General features: G+C 42.7%; 1 protein-coding gene across 5 annotated transcripts in view; it reads right to left on the bottom strand.

Moving 5' to 3' along the window:
* LOC122554579 (eIF-2-alpha kinase GCN2-like) overlaps positions 1-15,055 on the bottom strand; it is an 85,667-nt gene extending 70,612 nt beyond the window's left edge. For 4 of the 5 annotated variants that reach the window (XM_043699835.1, XM_043699836.1, XM_043699838.1 and 1 more), the window contains exons 1-4: positions 14,748-15,055; positions 14,102-14,358; positions 10,615-10,731; positions 1,336-1,639 (exon numbers count right to left, since the gene is read on the bottom strand). In XM_043699835.1, coding sequence (XP_043555770.1) covers positions 1,336-1,639; positions 10,615-10,731; positions 14,102-14,116 — 436 coding nt within the window. In that variant the 5' untranslated portion in view covers positions 14,117-14,358; positions 14,748-15,055. The remainder of the gene's footprint in view (positions 1-1,335; positions 1,640-10,614; positions 10,732-14,101; positions 14,359-14,747) is intronic. The other variant, XM_043699839.1, reaches the window with a different exon arrangement.
* Between the last annotated feature and the right edge of the window lie 329 nt (positions 15,056-15,384).

Below are 15,384 nucleotides of genomic sequence, written 5' to 3'. Positions count from 1 at the left end.
CCTCCAATTTTAGTGTCATCTGCAAACTTACTAACTGTACATCTTATGCTCGTATCCAAATCGTTTATGTAAATGACAAAAAGTAGAGGGCTCAGCACTGATCCTTGTGGCACTCCACTGGTCACAGGCCTCCAGTCTGAAAAACAACCCTCCACCACCACCCTCTGTCTTCTACCTTTGAGCCAGTTCTGTATCCAAATGGCTAGTTCTCCCTGTATTCCATGAAATCTAACCTTGCTAATCAGTCTCCTATGGGGAACCTTGTCGGACACCTTACTGAAGTCCATGTAGATCACATCTACTGAAGAAAAATTGCTCTGGTGTTTTGGAAACTGACATTTTTAACCAACCACAATCTGTATATTCAACCAGGTGGGAGTACTGGTGCCCACTTACTGGGTACCCAAACAGGAGTTGAGGTCCACCCTGAGTTTTCTCTCCATGTCCCTCCCCCAAAATCCAGCAGGGAAACAAGCAAGTGCCCTGCTGAAAATCCGCCACTCCTATTAAAGGTCAAAGGTTTCCAGCCTCATGTCAATGACCACCAGCACAGACTGAATCAACACAGCTTTGATGTTGTTACTGGAAATATATAATTCTTAGCTCCCAACTAATTTATGGCACCTTAAAAATGCACACACATTTTCTACATCTCAGGCAGGCCCTACAAGAGACTTGTGAAAATATTGCGGCCTTGCCGCATGACAACCAAAAATGGTTTGATAATATTCTGAATGAACACCATTCTACTTAAACTCTTACCCGCTGCGTTTGTGCACCGTTGATAAAGATAGCCATCAAATATTTCCAGTTTGCAGTCATCCTCTATGTAGCATTTTCTACAAATGCTGGATTTTTAATGTTCAGAATTCACCTGCGTTTTGAATACAAATGCAACTTGCAATTTTCATGACACCATCGTGAAAGGCACACTGGCAGTGATTCGCGGGATATTAATTATTTATTTTGTTTCTGAACACAAAACGTGTTACTGAACATCTGTTTCATGGCATTGTGACTTCACAAAGCACATCACAACTACCAATTACTTTTGGACTGTCCTTACTGTTGCAAAGCAGGGAACGCCACATCCAACTTGGGCACAACTAATCCCCATTAACAAACAATGAATCAAGTGACCAGATCACTTGTGTTGGTTGGAATGTAGACATTGATCAAGAGCATGGCGGATAACCAGCTTACTCTCCTTCAAATAGTGCAATGGGTCTTTCTGTGACTCCCTGAGAGGGCAGACAACATTTTGGTCCAACATCTTAAATGAAAGACGAAGGAAGTTATTCCAAGAATGAATGAAGGAAATACGACAACACTGACCTGCGCAATCAGTTACGTCGCTGTCTGTCCACTCTACAGAGTGGTCACACGGTGGAGGTGCTGTAGCCAGGATGGGATCATATGAGCTGTTGCAAGGATCAGATTGAGTTTCATCGATCCATTCGGCAGTCACCGGATGTTCCATTTCTTCAATCCAAGCATCATGGTAGTGCACAACGTTCCTGTGGTTTAGCTTTGAAAGGATCTTCACCTCGTTTAGAAAAGCACTTTCAGCGCACCTCTTACTGTGCGGAAGGTGGATGCACTTCACGGCGTAGGTTCTCTCCTCAAGACTGCGAAACACCTGAGAAAAAGTAGCATAATTGCTGAAGTGTGCACCCTTGAGAACAATTAAAAAGCAGGAATCGAATACAGGTCGTCAGATGAAACTAGGATTTGCCACATGAACCCCATGCTTGTAGGCTTTAAATCATTCTAGTTGCCATTTCCTTTTATTCATTCATAGGATATGAGCATGACAGCTATACCAGTATTTGTTACCCATCCCCAATTGCCCAGAGAGCAGTTAGAAGACCAGCACCTGTTGAGGGTCTGGAGTCACACATCGGCCAGACCAAGTAAGGATGGCAGATTTCCTTCCCAAAAAGGACATTGGTAAACCAGACGTGTTTTTTTCCTGAGAAAGTGGTGGATGCGGGTATAATTACAATTTTTAAATGACACTTGGACAGATACATGAATAGGAAAGGTTTGGAGGGATATGGGCTAGAAGCAGGCAGCTGGGAGTAGTTTAGTTTGGGATTATGTTGGGCATGGACACGTTGGACCGAAGGGTCTATTTCTGTGCTGTCCAACTCTACAATAGTTATATGGTTGCCATTAGGCTATCTTTTAATTCCAGAGTTTTATCAAATTCAAATTTTGACAGTAGAAGTCAAAACACACGTCTTCCCAACAACAGTTTGAGCTTCTAGATTATTGAGCTGCTGGAGATTAGAGTCAAAATTAGAGTGGTGCTCAAAAAGCACAGCAGGTCAGGCAGCACCAGAGGAGCAGTAAAATCAACGTTTCAGGCAAAAGCCCTTCATGAGGAATGAGGCAGGGAGAACTGGGGTAAGGTGGGGAGAGGGGAAATGGGGAAACTGGTGAAGTCCACATTGATGCCATGGGGTTGAAGGGTTCCGAGGTGGAAGATGAGGCGCTCTTCCTCCAGGCGTGGAGTGGTAAGGGAGTGGCAATGGAGGAGGCAGAGTGGGAGGGGGAGTAGAAATATTCGGCCACGGGGAGGTTGGGTTGATTGGTGCAGTGTCCTGGAGATGCTCTCTGATGTGCTCTGCGAGAGGCGTCCCTTCTCCCTAATGCACAGGAGACCGCATCGGGAGCAATTGATACAGTAAATGACATGCGTGGAAGTGCAGGTGAAGCTTTGATGGATGTGAACGGCACATTTGGGACTTGGATGGAGATGAGGGAGGAGGTGTGGGCGCAGGTTTTGCAATCCCTGCGGTGGCAGGGGAAGATGCCAGGAGGGAGGGTGGGTTGTTAGGGGGCGTGGACCTGACCAGGTAGCTGCGGTGGGAACGGTCTTTACGGAAAGTGGATATGGTTGGGGAGGGAAATATATCCCTGGTGATGGGGTCCATTTGTATATGGCGGAAATGGCGGAGGATGGTGCGATATATGCAGAGGTTGGTGGGGTGGAAGGTGAGGACCGGGTTCTGTTCTTGTTGCGGCTGGAGTGGTGGGGTTCGAAGGCAGGGGTGCGGGAAGTGGATGAGATGTGTTGGAGGGCATCTTCAACCACATACGAGGGTAAATTGTGGTCTTTAAAGAAGATTACTTTTGGATTACTGTTCCAGTGACAATACTATCCCATTACCTCTATGGGAAGCTGATGATCATACTGTTAGCTTCACAGCACAGCTCTATTCACTTCAGGATTATATTTGTGCAGACCTCAAAAATCACGTGAACTGACTTGTAATATGTGTTAATGATCACAATGAAGACTGACATTTTTAAACATGTTGCCTCGAACTTCTGTGAGAATTCACAGTCAATTATTGGGAAATCTCGCGAGATTGCCGGAGACATTGGGAATCAGAAACATTGGTCGAAGTAGGTAACGTTATTCAAGAGCGACAGACCAAGTGATCAAGTTCAGAATTGTATAAAAAGGTCAAAAGAGAAGATTCCTTAGTGCTAATTATCGTTTGTACCCAGTTAACAGTGAGAAAGAGGGAAGAGAAAGGACAACTTTGATTAAAAAAAAACAGAAAAGGAACATGTGACTCACTTTATTACAATATCTTGAATTTTAAATTAAAAAATCATGAGAAAAGGACAGATAATTACAGCAATAGCATGGCATTTAAATTTGCTGGAAAAGCCATCAAAATCTTTGGAAATGGCTAAACAGATGACGTTTCAGGAATCTAAGGATGGACCCTGGTCAAACATGCATTGAGTTTGAAAGAGAGGTGATTATTTTGGAGGATTTCAAAAATTCACTTCCTGAAGTAGTGAGAACTCATGAGAAGTAGTGAGAACAGATGGAGGACAATCTTTAGCTCAGAGAAGTTAACTGAGTTACAACAGAAAGTTGAAAAATTGAAGCAGTTGTATTAAAAGTATACATAGAAGAGGAATGTGAGTGTATCCTTGAGTGCTACTATCTTAAGAATGATGTCTTAATGAGGAAATGGAGACCATCACATATTCAGGCAGTTGAACAATGGACAGACATTCATAAAGTTCTATTACCAGTGTATTATAGAAAGGAGATGTTGAGGTAGCACATGAACTCCCAGTACGAGGTAATTTAGGAGTAAGAAAAACTCAAGCTAAAATACAAAAAACATATTTGCTAGCTTGGACTGACAAGGATGTAATTGAAGTTTGCCAGCCAGACATGTCATGTGTCAGGTAATTAGAAAACCACAGGCAGTAATAAAACCTGCACCTTTAATACCTATTCCAGCATTTGAGGAACCTTTTTACAAGAGCCTTAATTGATTACATATGACCCCTAGCTAAAGCGTAGTGGGAATCATTATTTGTTAACAATAATGGATGTGTCCACTAGATTTCTAGAGGCCATTCTATTTTGCAACATCGCTGCTAAAAGGATCTTAGAAGAGTTACTCAAATTTTTCACTAGATACGGACTACCAAAAAACTTTACATCAAAGTTATCCAAGGAAGTTATGGGCAGCTTAGGAATTCAAATCGGCTGTGTATCATCCAGAGTTGCAGGGAGTGCTAGAAAGGTGGCATCAGACATTAAAGACCATGTTAGGAGCTTATTGTCAAGACTATCCAGATGATTGGGATAAAGGAATTCTGTTTGTACTTCTTGCCATCAAAGATGCAGCAAATGAATTGACCAAATTTAATCCATTTGAATTGGTCTTTTGGGCATTAAGTGAGAGGACCACTGAAACTAAAGAGAAATTGCTGAGTCAGAATTTAGAGACCACATCTTTGGACTATGTGACAAATTTTAGGGAATGATTACACAGTGGGGAAATCTGCTAGACAGCATTTAAAAGTATCACAGCATATGATGAAACAGGAGGCAGACAAATCAAAAATCACAATAGTGAGATAGTGTTAGTGTTACTTCCTGTGGTAGGTGAAAGCAATGCTTAGTGGACCTTATCAAATTTAAAGGAGATTGAGTGAAGTGAGTTACTTGATAAGGACTTCAGATAGAAAGAAATGTGTCATATGAATATTCTCAAACGGTATTTTGATAGGGAAGAAAAGCACAAGGAGAATGTGTTATTAGTTACAACATAGACTGAAGAACCAGGTTTAGAGGATTCTAAGTTAAACATTCCTCAAAGTAAATTGGACAAATGAGAAAGTTTCCAAAAATTGGGATAAACTATTGAGTTATCTTCCAGAGGAAAAGCGAAATGACCTGAAAGAGTTATTACTGTTGCATATGGGGATATGTAGAAATAAGCAGCATCCGAGGACAGGCAAAATCCGAGGACAGGCAAAATCGACGTTTCGGGCAAAAGCCCTTCATCAGGAATAAAGCCCTTTATTCTTGATGAAGGGCTTTTGCCCGAAACGTCGATTTTGCCTGTCCTCAGATGCTGCCTGAATTGCTGTGCTCTTCCAGCACCACTAATCCAGAATCTGGTTTCCAGCATCTGCAGTCATTGTTTTTACCATATGTAGAAATAAGCTGAGAGGTACTAATCTACTTATGCATGATGTAGATAAAGGAAATGCTGTTCAAAGTAAGCAACATCCGTATAGACTTAACCCTCTAAAATTGGCACATGTTCAAAAGGAGGTTGACTGCATGCTCTAAGACTGCATAATTGAAGTGAGTTGCAGCAACGGGAGCTCACCCATAATAATGGTGCCAAAACCAGGTGGTACCCAGTGGTTGTTGCTAAGTCAATACAATTTCAAAGTCTGATTCATATCCGATTGTACATTTGGAAGACTGTATTGGGAAGGTGGGACAAGCAACTTATATTTCTAAGTTGGACTTACTCAGAGGAACATGGCAGCTACCTTTATCCGAAAGAGCAAAGGCAGTTTTGGCTATTGTAACACTAAAACTTGAATGGGTTCAAGTTTCCTATCGGAAAGATGTTGTGAAACTTGAAGGGGTTAAGAAAAAATTTACAAGGATGTTGCCAAGGTTGGAGGATTTGAGTTATAGGAGAGACTGAACAAGCTGGGGCTGTTTTCCCTGGAGCATCGGAGGCTGAGGGGTGACCTTATAGAGATTTAGAAAGTTATGAGGGGCATGGATAGGATAAATAGACAAAGTCTTTTCCCTGGGATGGGGGAGTCCAGAACTAGAGGGCATAGATTTAGGGTGAGAGGGGAAAGATATAAAAGAGACCTAAGGGGCAACTTTTTCACACAGAGGGTGGTACGTGTATGGAATGAGCTGCCAGAGGAAGTGGTGGAGACTGGTACAATTGCAACATTTAAGAGGCATTTTTATGGGTATATGAATGGGAAGGGTTTGGAGGAATATGGGCCAGGTGCTAGCAGGTGGGACTAGATTGGGTTGGGATATCTGATCGGCATGGACGGGTTGGACTGAAGGGTCTGTTTCCATGCTGTACATCTCTATGGCTCTATGACTCTAAATAAAATTCCTGCAATACATATATGGCCTTGCTTTTGGCATTATTAGCCTAAGTTCTGAATTAGCTGGATTTGAGGTCACATCTAACTTCGTAGATTTAATCAATGAGACATTTTGAAGCAACACTGATATAGTGCTATATATCCAAGCTCAATTCATTGTATCTGATTTGTTTGTAACTTTTCACACTGGCATGATTTGAAAAATATCTCCCTCCCAAAATTAAACATCCATTTAAGTCAAAGATGAGCTCACGACATGATCTGTGATGACTTGAAAATAACAAATGCTGGAAATCACAGCAGGTCAATCATGTCTTGCTTTGCATTCTAATGAAATAGATCTTACTTGTGATGTAAATGTAATCATCGGGGCAAAAACTACATCTTCAAAAGCCTCATGTTTGCAAGAAACATTATGCAACAGACCAAGTTCCCAATAAATTTCCAAAAAGCTAAAGGAATGCTAATTATAAACTGTACATAATATAAACACAATGTCTTTTTAAATATTTGTAGTGCCATAATGGATAAGAACGGAGCTCCATTTCATAGGTTTCAGAAAAGAGGAACAAAAATGTGACAACATTGTATTTGAAAGCTCAGGAAAGATTGCAGTCATTAATTCTGGGGAGGAAAGTTTCCCATGCTAAAACCCCTCTGAGAACAGAAATTCTGCTCAAAGCCGCTTACTTTTTAGAGTGAATTGCTCACTCTTAAACAGGGTCCTTTACTCTAAACTCACCCCCAAAAGGAAACACCTATCGAGATGTTCCTCAATTTGGAATTTTGCCTGAGGACATCAACTCTTTTCCGCTTTATGTCATTGATTCCAAGACGAACCACAACTGCCTATTCTGTTTTCCCATGCAGCAAGTCCTGTACTCATTTAGTGAGAGCCGATGTAGTGGTGAGCTATGAGTGCAAAGCAGTTAGGTAGTTTGGCTGTATAATTCCTGGCACAAATGGCCAGAGCATGCACTAAATACATTCTGTGCTCTACATCCGAAAATAGTAACGTGGCTTCTGCTGCAGGGTTCCAATTTGCAGATTTAAACAGCTTCCAGTTGGGAACACCCATTTACAGGCCCAAGTGAAAACTGCATCAAATAGACCTCGAGTGTCCAGCTAAAGTGCTCTTCCTCCGACTGTCAACTACTGGACATCTGTTGTTCCAGTAAGAAATCTACCCTGGCAGCTGATAGTGTTTTTAGTCACATCTAGGAGTCCGAACGATTTTCGGAATTCACCAAGTCTCACGTTAAGCAACGATTATTAATATTACAAACTGAAAGTAATAAAGTTACTATGCAGTTTCAGATAAACAAACAGGAACCGAACCAGATCAACACATAAGAGCCTTGGGTAGGGTCTACATAGGTGTGTTTTCTAGACAAGTTTAGAATGGGTTGAGAACTGTTTCCTAGATGCATTCAAGGGTGAATCTAGATAAGAGTCGAGAGTGTGGTGCTGGAAAAGCACAGAAGCTCAGGCAGCATTCAAGGAGCAGGAAAATCGGCATTTCAGGCAAAAACCCTTCATCAGGAATCCCATTACCGCGAATCCTCTTCCAAGGATGCCTACCTTGAATAAGTTCTCCTCCTCAGATGCTGCCTGATCTGCTGTGCTTTTCCAGCACCACACTCTCGACTCTAGTCTCCAGCATCTGCAATCCTCACTTTTGCCAAGTGAATAGAGATAAGTCCATGAAGGAAGAAAAGTATATGCTGATAGGGTGAGAGGTGTGGGATGGGAGGGGGTTCAGATAATGTATAAACACTAGCACGACCTTTCGAGATCAGTGCTCTGTTTTGGCGCTGTCATACCTCTAGTAGTTTATCTTACATGCCACGGTGCTAAACCTGTGCACTGTAAATATCCAGGCTAACTCTGCAGCGAGGTGAATTGAGATTCTTTCCCTAGGGAGTCTTGCTCTACTCTGGCATCAGCTCAGGCCCTGAGCCTGAATTGAAGGTGCAGCTGCACTATACTTGTAGTGGTCATGTGATGCTTTTGCAGACACATGCACTAAGTTTTATGTTTGCACCATTTGGAATCTTTCAACTAAACTGCAGGGCCCAATTTAATCTCTTTGTAAGGGAACAGGTTTTCAGTGAGTTAAAATTCTACTCCAGATTTGCAAACAGCTCCTGTGGTGATTCAGAACAGATCTAGCAACTCAAAACTAGGCGGTGGGCCATCACCAGCAGCAGAACTGTACCCCAACACCATCTGCAACCTCATGACTCCTGGTAGATTTCCTGGCATTGCCATCACCATCAACCCTGGTTCAATGAAGAGTGCAGGAGCAGCACCTGGCATACCAAAAAATAATGTATCAACTGTAAAACAGGACTACTCGGTGTGGCAAACAGCATAAGCAGCACTCCATGGACAAAGCCAAGTGATCCCATAGACAGAAGATTAGATCACAGCTCTGCAGTTCTGTCAGATCCAATTGTCAATGATGGTGAACAAGTAAACCACAAGTCTATGGAGGAGGTTTCACAGAACTTCAGTGATGGGGGAACCCAACAATTCAGTGCAAAAGACAAAGCTAGAGCATGTGTAACAGTCCTCTGGCAGAGACACTGAATGGATGATTCATCTTAGCCTCCTCAGAAAGCCCCCAGCATCACAGATGCCATTCTTTAGCCAATATGGTTCACTCCAAGTGATGTCAACAAATTGCTGAAGGCGCAGGGCGCTGTAAAGGACACAACAATATTCCAGCAATAATACTGAAGACGTGCTCCAGAACTAGCTCCACGCCTAGACAAGGTGACCTAGGTCAGCTACAACAATGGCATCTACCCAACATGAAAAACTTTCCCCTCAGATGTTTGCTGATGACTACACAATGTTCAGCACCATTCACGACTCTCAGCTGCTGCAGGGATGTGTGGGCCGAAAGGGACAAACAACATTCCCACAAGAGCCAGGTACTGACCATTGTCAACAACTGAGAATCTAACCATCTCCACTTGACATTCACCGGCATGATGATCATTAAATCCCCAACTATCAAAGCCTAGGGGTTACCAGCATCTGGAAACTGAAGTGGACTGTTGCTATAAGAGTACATCAGATGTTAAGACTCCCGAAGAGAGTTGCTCACCTCCTGACTTTTCAATGCCAGTCCAACATCTGCACGGCACAGCCAGCAGTATAATGCAATTCTCCTTATTCCAACAACACTCAAGAAGTTTTCCAACATCCAAGACAAAGCAGAAAAGCTTGATGCAAACCTCATTTATCACCTGAAACGTTCACTCCCTCCATCACTGCTACATAATGGCAGTAGCGTGTACCATCTATAAGATCTACATACAGCAACTCATTACAGCTCTTTTGACAGCACCTTCCAAACCCGTGACCACTTCCACCCAGGAAGACAAAGGCAGGAGATATATGGGAACACCACCACATGCAAGTTCTCCTCCAAGTGACACACTATTCTGACTCACAACTATATAGCCGTTCCTTCTCTATCACTGGGTCAAAATCCTGGAACTCCCTTCATAATAGAGCTGTGGGTCTACCCACCCTCCAGGGATGGCAGCAGTTCAAGAAGACAGCTCATAGCCACCTTCTCAAGGACCACTAGGGATCTGCAATAAATACTGGTCTGGTCAGCAACATTCACATCCCATGAACACAGAGAAAAAAATAATTTGGCATTGTCTATACTTACATTTTGCACACACTGCAGCGGTTTTGATGTCAGTTTTGCTTGCGTGATTCTCCTGAAAGGAGGTCATTCAACCCAGTGTGCCTGTGCTAGCTATCCAATCAGTCCCATCCATACCCCATACCCCTAGAAAATGCCCTTTTCAATGAGTACCCAATTCTCTTTTCAGAAAATCATCACTGAATCTGCTTCCACCACCAATTCTGGCCATAAAGCATATATCAAATGCTAGGCTGAAGTGGGGACTGCAGATGCTGGAGATTAGAGTCAAGATTAGAATGGTGCTGGAAAAGCACAACAGGTCAGGCAACATCCGAGGAGCAGGAAAATCGATGTTTCGGGCAAAAGCCCTTCATATATCAGATGCTGTTCATCATCAACCTGATTCAATTGTTAGTTATCTTAACTCAGTGCACTCTGGTTTCCAATCTATATTCCAAATAGTTTCACCAGAACTAATAAGAAAACAAGAGCTGTACTTTAAACAAAACAACTTTACCTACCTTATATACAATACTGAATCCACCTTGACCAATGCATTCAATATCTGTATACCCTTTCTGCTGTAGAATTTTTCTGACTTTGTCCAATATATTTTCTGTGCGCCACACCATGTGAACCTATATGTGGGTCATGTAAAGTTTGCAAATAATAAAATCTATGTCAGTTACTGTTAAAAAAAACACATTAATTTAACTGTAATATTGTCGCAATCAACTAGGAGAAAGTGAGGACTGCAGATGCTGGAGATTTCAGAGTTGACAGTGTGGTGCTGGAAAAACACAGCAGGAACAGATCCGAGGAACAGGACAAATGACGTTTCGATCTTCATCAGGAATGAGGCTTGAGCCGAGGGGGTGGATAGATAAATGGTGGTGGGGGGGGGGTAGCTGGGAGGAAGGTAGCTGATAGTGTGATAGGTAGATGGAGGTGGGGGTAAAGGTGATAGTTTTGAGAGGAGGATGGAGCAGGTAGGTGGGAAGGAAGATGGACAGGTAGGACAGATCAAGAAGGTGGTGCTGAATTGGAAGGCTGGATCTGGGATAAGGTGAGGGGTCGGGGAGGGAAAATGATGAAACTCCCCTTCCTGGATCTCTCCATCTCCATCCTCCCTCCCGTTCCTGATCTTCGCCATCTACATCTCCATCAACTGTAACCGACTCAATATGGACATGTTCTACAAACCCACCGACTCCCACAGCTACCTGGACTACACCTCCTCCCACCCTGCCTCCTATAAAAAGATGCTATCCCTTATTCCCAATTTCTCTGTCTCTGCCGCATCTGCTCCCAGGAGTGCAATCCCACTCCAGAAAATCTCAGATGGCCTCCTTCAGCAAAGACCGTAATTTCCCCTCCCACGTGGTCAATGATACCCTCCAGCGCATCTCATTCACTTCCTGAATCTCCGCCCTCGAACCCCATCCCTCCAAATGCAACAAGGACAGAATCCCCCGGCCCTCAGCCTCCACCCCACCAACATCCGGATACATCGCGTCATCCTCCGCCATTTCCGCCAACTACAAACAGACCCCACCACCAGAGACATATTTCCCTCCCCACTCCTATCTGCGCTCTCAGCCTCATTCCTGATGAAGGGCTTTTGCCAGAAACATCAATTCTCCTGCTCCTCAGATTCTGCCTGACCTGCAGTGCTTTTCCAGCACCACACTCTCAACTCTGTTGCACCTAGTCAAAAACAATAAATTCAAAATATTTTCTGTATCAAGGATTATGCCTCAGTAATAAGAATAACATTTTCCTTTTGGTTAGCACATTCTGTTATACATTATCTCACTGTCATTACATTCTGAACAACAGACAGTGTCCTCAGAGCCATCAGTACATCATTTCTTGTCTTTCTCACCATCTGTCCAATATTCCCACATTCCCTTTATTTTACCAATACACCACCATGATTTTATAAACCTCGATAATGTCACTCCTCAGCTTCCCGGAAAACAGTATTCCAAACGTTGCCTCACCAACATGACCTCCTAACTCTTATATCAATGCACTGGCCAATAAGGACAAGCATAGATTAGAATGATGCCGGAAAAGCACAGTCAAGCAGCATCCAAGGAGCAGGAAAATCAACGTTTTGGGCAGGAGCTCTTCATCAGGAATGCATATTTGTTGATTACAATAAAAGTATCATTTTGCCTCGATGCATTAAAACTACCTTTGAATGCAATAGTCCAAATTTCCACATCATTTCAGGTTCAAAAGTGCAGCAATGGTTCCAAAATGTTACACACAGTGTTGGCCAGAGAAATCTAAAAAAACACCGTTATAGAGTCATGGAGATGTACGCACAGAAACAGACCCGTCGGTCCAACTCGTCCATGCTGACCAGATATCCCAACCTAATCTAGTTCCATTTGCCAGCACCTGGCCCTATTCATATACCCATACAAATGCCTTTTAAATCTTGCAAATGCACTAGCCTCCACTACTTCCTCTGGCATCTCATTCCATACCCGTACCACCCTCTGCGTGAAACAGTTGCCCCTTAGGTCTCTTTTACATCTTTCCCCTCTCACCCTAAACCTATGCCCTCTCGTTCTGGACTCCCCCACCCCATGGAAAGGACTTTGTCTATTTATCCTATCCATGTCCCTCATGATTTTATAAACCTCTATAAGGGCACCCCTCAGCCTCTGATGCTCCAGGGAAACCAGCCCCAGCCTATTCGGCCTCTCCTTATAGCTCAAACCCTCCAATCTTGGCAACATCTTTGTAAATCTTTTTCAAACCCTTTCAAGGTTCACAACATCCTTCCTATTGGAGGGAGTACTCCATCCCCAAGGTCACGAGATGCTGTGAGCAGCTTTCTTCTTCATGCAATGTCAGTGATGAGTTGCCTTGATTAATCACCATCTGCAAGATCTAGATGCTTAATATTCAAAGCTGCTTTTCTTCAGAAATTCTGGTCCACCTCAACTCTTTAATTTGTTTCCATGGAGAATTGCAACAGGAGTTGGAAATCTGATAACAGAATGTATATGGTGCAATTTTCGAATTGGGCGCAGTATTCCAAAAGTGGCCTGATCGATGTCCTGTACAGCTGCAACATGACCTCCTAACTCCTACACTCAATGCACTGACCAATACAGGAAAGTATACCAAACGCCTTCTTCACAATCCTATCTACCAGAGACTCCACTTTCAAGGAACTAGTTGTATCTGATGACCTCCCAATATTCTTTCCCCGTATCATGTAGAATTTATGAACAAATGATGACATTTGTTTCACATCTGCACATTTAATCCAAGAACCATCTGGCATCTGAATTCTTTTTACCACTTCACTGAGGATTTTCCCCAGAGTTTCTATCCCAGCTACTTGGCAGGTTTCAGAAGGTGGGACGTGCGCGCAATTCAAATTCTTTATTTAACTTTTCAACAGTAGGAACATTTTAAAATCAATAAAGGCCCTGATTCTGGGTTATATGTAACAGTGAAATTGTCCGTGACGACCGTCATTACTCGTCCAAAACTGGCAGCAAGCTCTGGAGTCTGCAAATGCACAGCTAAACAGAGAAATCCATAACTTGCTGTCACTGTTTTTACACTTCTCCACTGTTAAACACTTCACAGGCTCAAATCAAGTGTAAATAATGAGTTGATGAGAACTTGCCCTTTTACACTTTAGTCTTACTGTAAAAGTCCTTGAAATAGTTGCAAAGTATTCAGTGAGTTGTAACTAGGCTTTTAATAGCATACTCAATTCATAGATATGAATGAAAGGCTTCGCTATCCCTGAAAAATTAATTTTGGAGTTGTAAAATTATTAAAAAGAACACTTTTTAAAATGACATTTTTTACAATGTATGATCCTTCATTTTCTACCTTACTCTAATGTGTATGTTTCAGACATTTATTATATACTATAAGAAATCATAACTTTGAAAAAATGAAGTATTTTTAGTGCAGTTTACTTCCTGCATTGTTGCCTGTGAGAACTGTTCAATGTGATTAGTTGCTTACCTTGCTTGATGTCATCCCTGTTGTTGGGTGTGGATTCAAACTGATCTTTGGAAAGGGGAAACTTCACAGCCCCAAGGTCACTAGATATTGTGAGCAGCTTTCTTCTTCATGCAATGTCAGTGATGAGTTGTCTTGATTAATCACCAACTGGAAAATCTAGATTCCTGAATATTCAAACGTGCTTTTTTTTTCCAGAAATTCTGATCCACCCCAATTCTAAGTTGCTTCCATGGAAAATTGCACCAGGAGTTGGAAATCTGATAACAGAATGTGTATGGTTAAAGTTTGTGGTCATTAACCTGAAAGATTAACTCTTTTTCTCTCTCCCTGATGGGACCTGACTTGCTGCTTTATTTTTTTTAATCACTTTGTAATTATGTTTCCAGTAATAAAGTAGGTTTTGAAAAGGCAAATCTGAAAAATGAGCCTGAATTGGAAAGTGGGATTGCTCTTAAAACGAAATGACTCTGTAGCCGGAGCAGCACAAAGAACTTCCTGGTTGCTACCAACTCCGCCCAATGCAGCATGTTCCAGGACCCACACAAAATCCTTGCTGGTCCGGCGTGACCGAAGTTATCGATGCACAAGCCAAGTCGACAAAAGACAATATTTACCGAAAGCAAAACCAAACAGTTGCAACACTTACAACCCCAGGCCGTTCGTCACAAGCAAATCCTACGGGGTTTTCCCGCAGGAAATGTGGCTGTTTTTTTTTAAATTCGCGCCTTCTGACCAGCAGCCGGGAGCTGGGATTATGATTGACAGCTCCGGCCCCTGGGAGTTATTTGATTGACAGCTCCGGCCCCTAGGAGTTATTTGATTGACAGCTCCGGCCCCTGGGAGCTGATTGATTGACAGGCGCGTTCCAAGCACAGGGAAAGTTGCGCGCGGCCTTGCAACGCCGAGAGGGTGCGGGAGTGCTGCAGGCGCCCTTCTTCCCTTGTCACCGGGAGGTTGTGCGCCTCCTGTTGGAATATACAGCCTTTACTCACCCGGCAAATATTTCACTTTCCGAGTCACTCAATGATTTCAAAAAGAAGTTTGGTGTGAGATTGTGGGTATCATGTCAGCCTTAACTCATGCCTCGGCCTCCGCTATTTATCCTACAGCACTTCTCCACAGGTATATTATATATATGTGTATAAAATACAATATTTTCAAAGTAATTAATGATTTGTAAATTAAAATGAAGAACAGCAGTTTGCTGGGGATCAAAAACAAAGAAAAACATAAATTGTTGGAGAAACTCGGCAGGTCTGCCAGAGTCCATTAAGAGAATAGTG

The sequence above is a fragment of the Chiloscyllium plagiosum genome, chromosome 11 (assembly GCF_004010195.1).
Source record: "Chiloscyllium plagiosum isolate BGI_BamShark_2017 chromosome 11, ASM401019v2, whole genome shotgun sequence".
Taxonomy (NCBI): Eukaryota; Metazoa; Chordata; class Chondrichthyes; order Orectolobiformes; family Hemiscylliidae; genus Chiloscyllium; species Chiloscyllium plagiosum.
The sequence above is the reverse complement of the archived record's forward strand: the minus strand, read 5'-3'. Positions and strand labels throughout refer to the sequence as shown.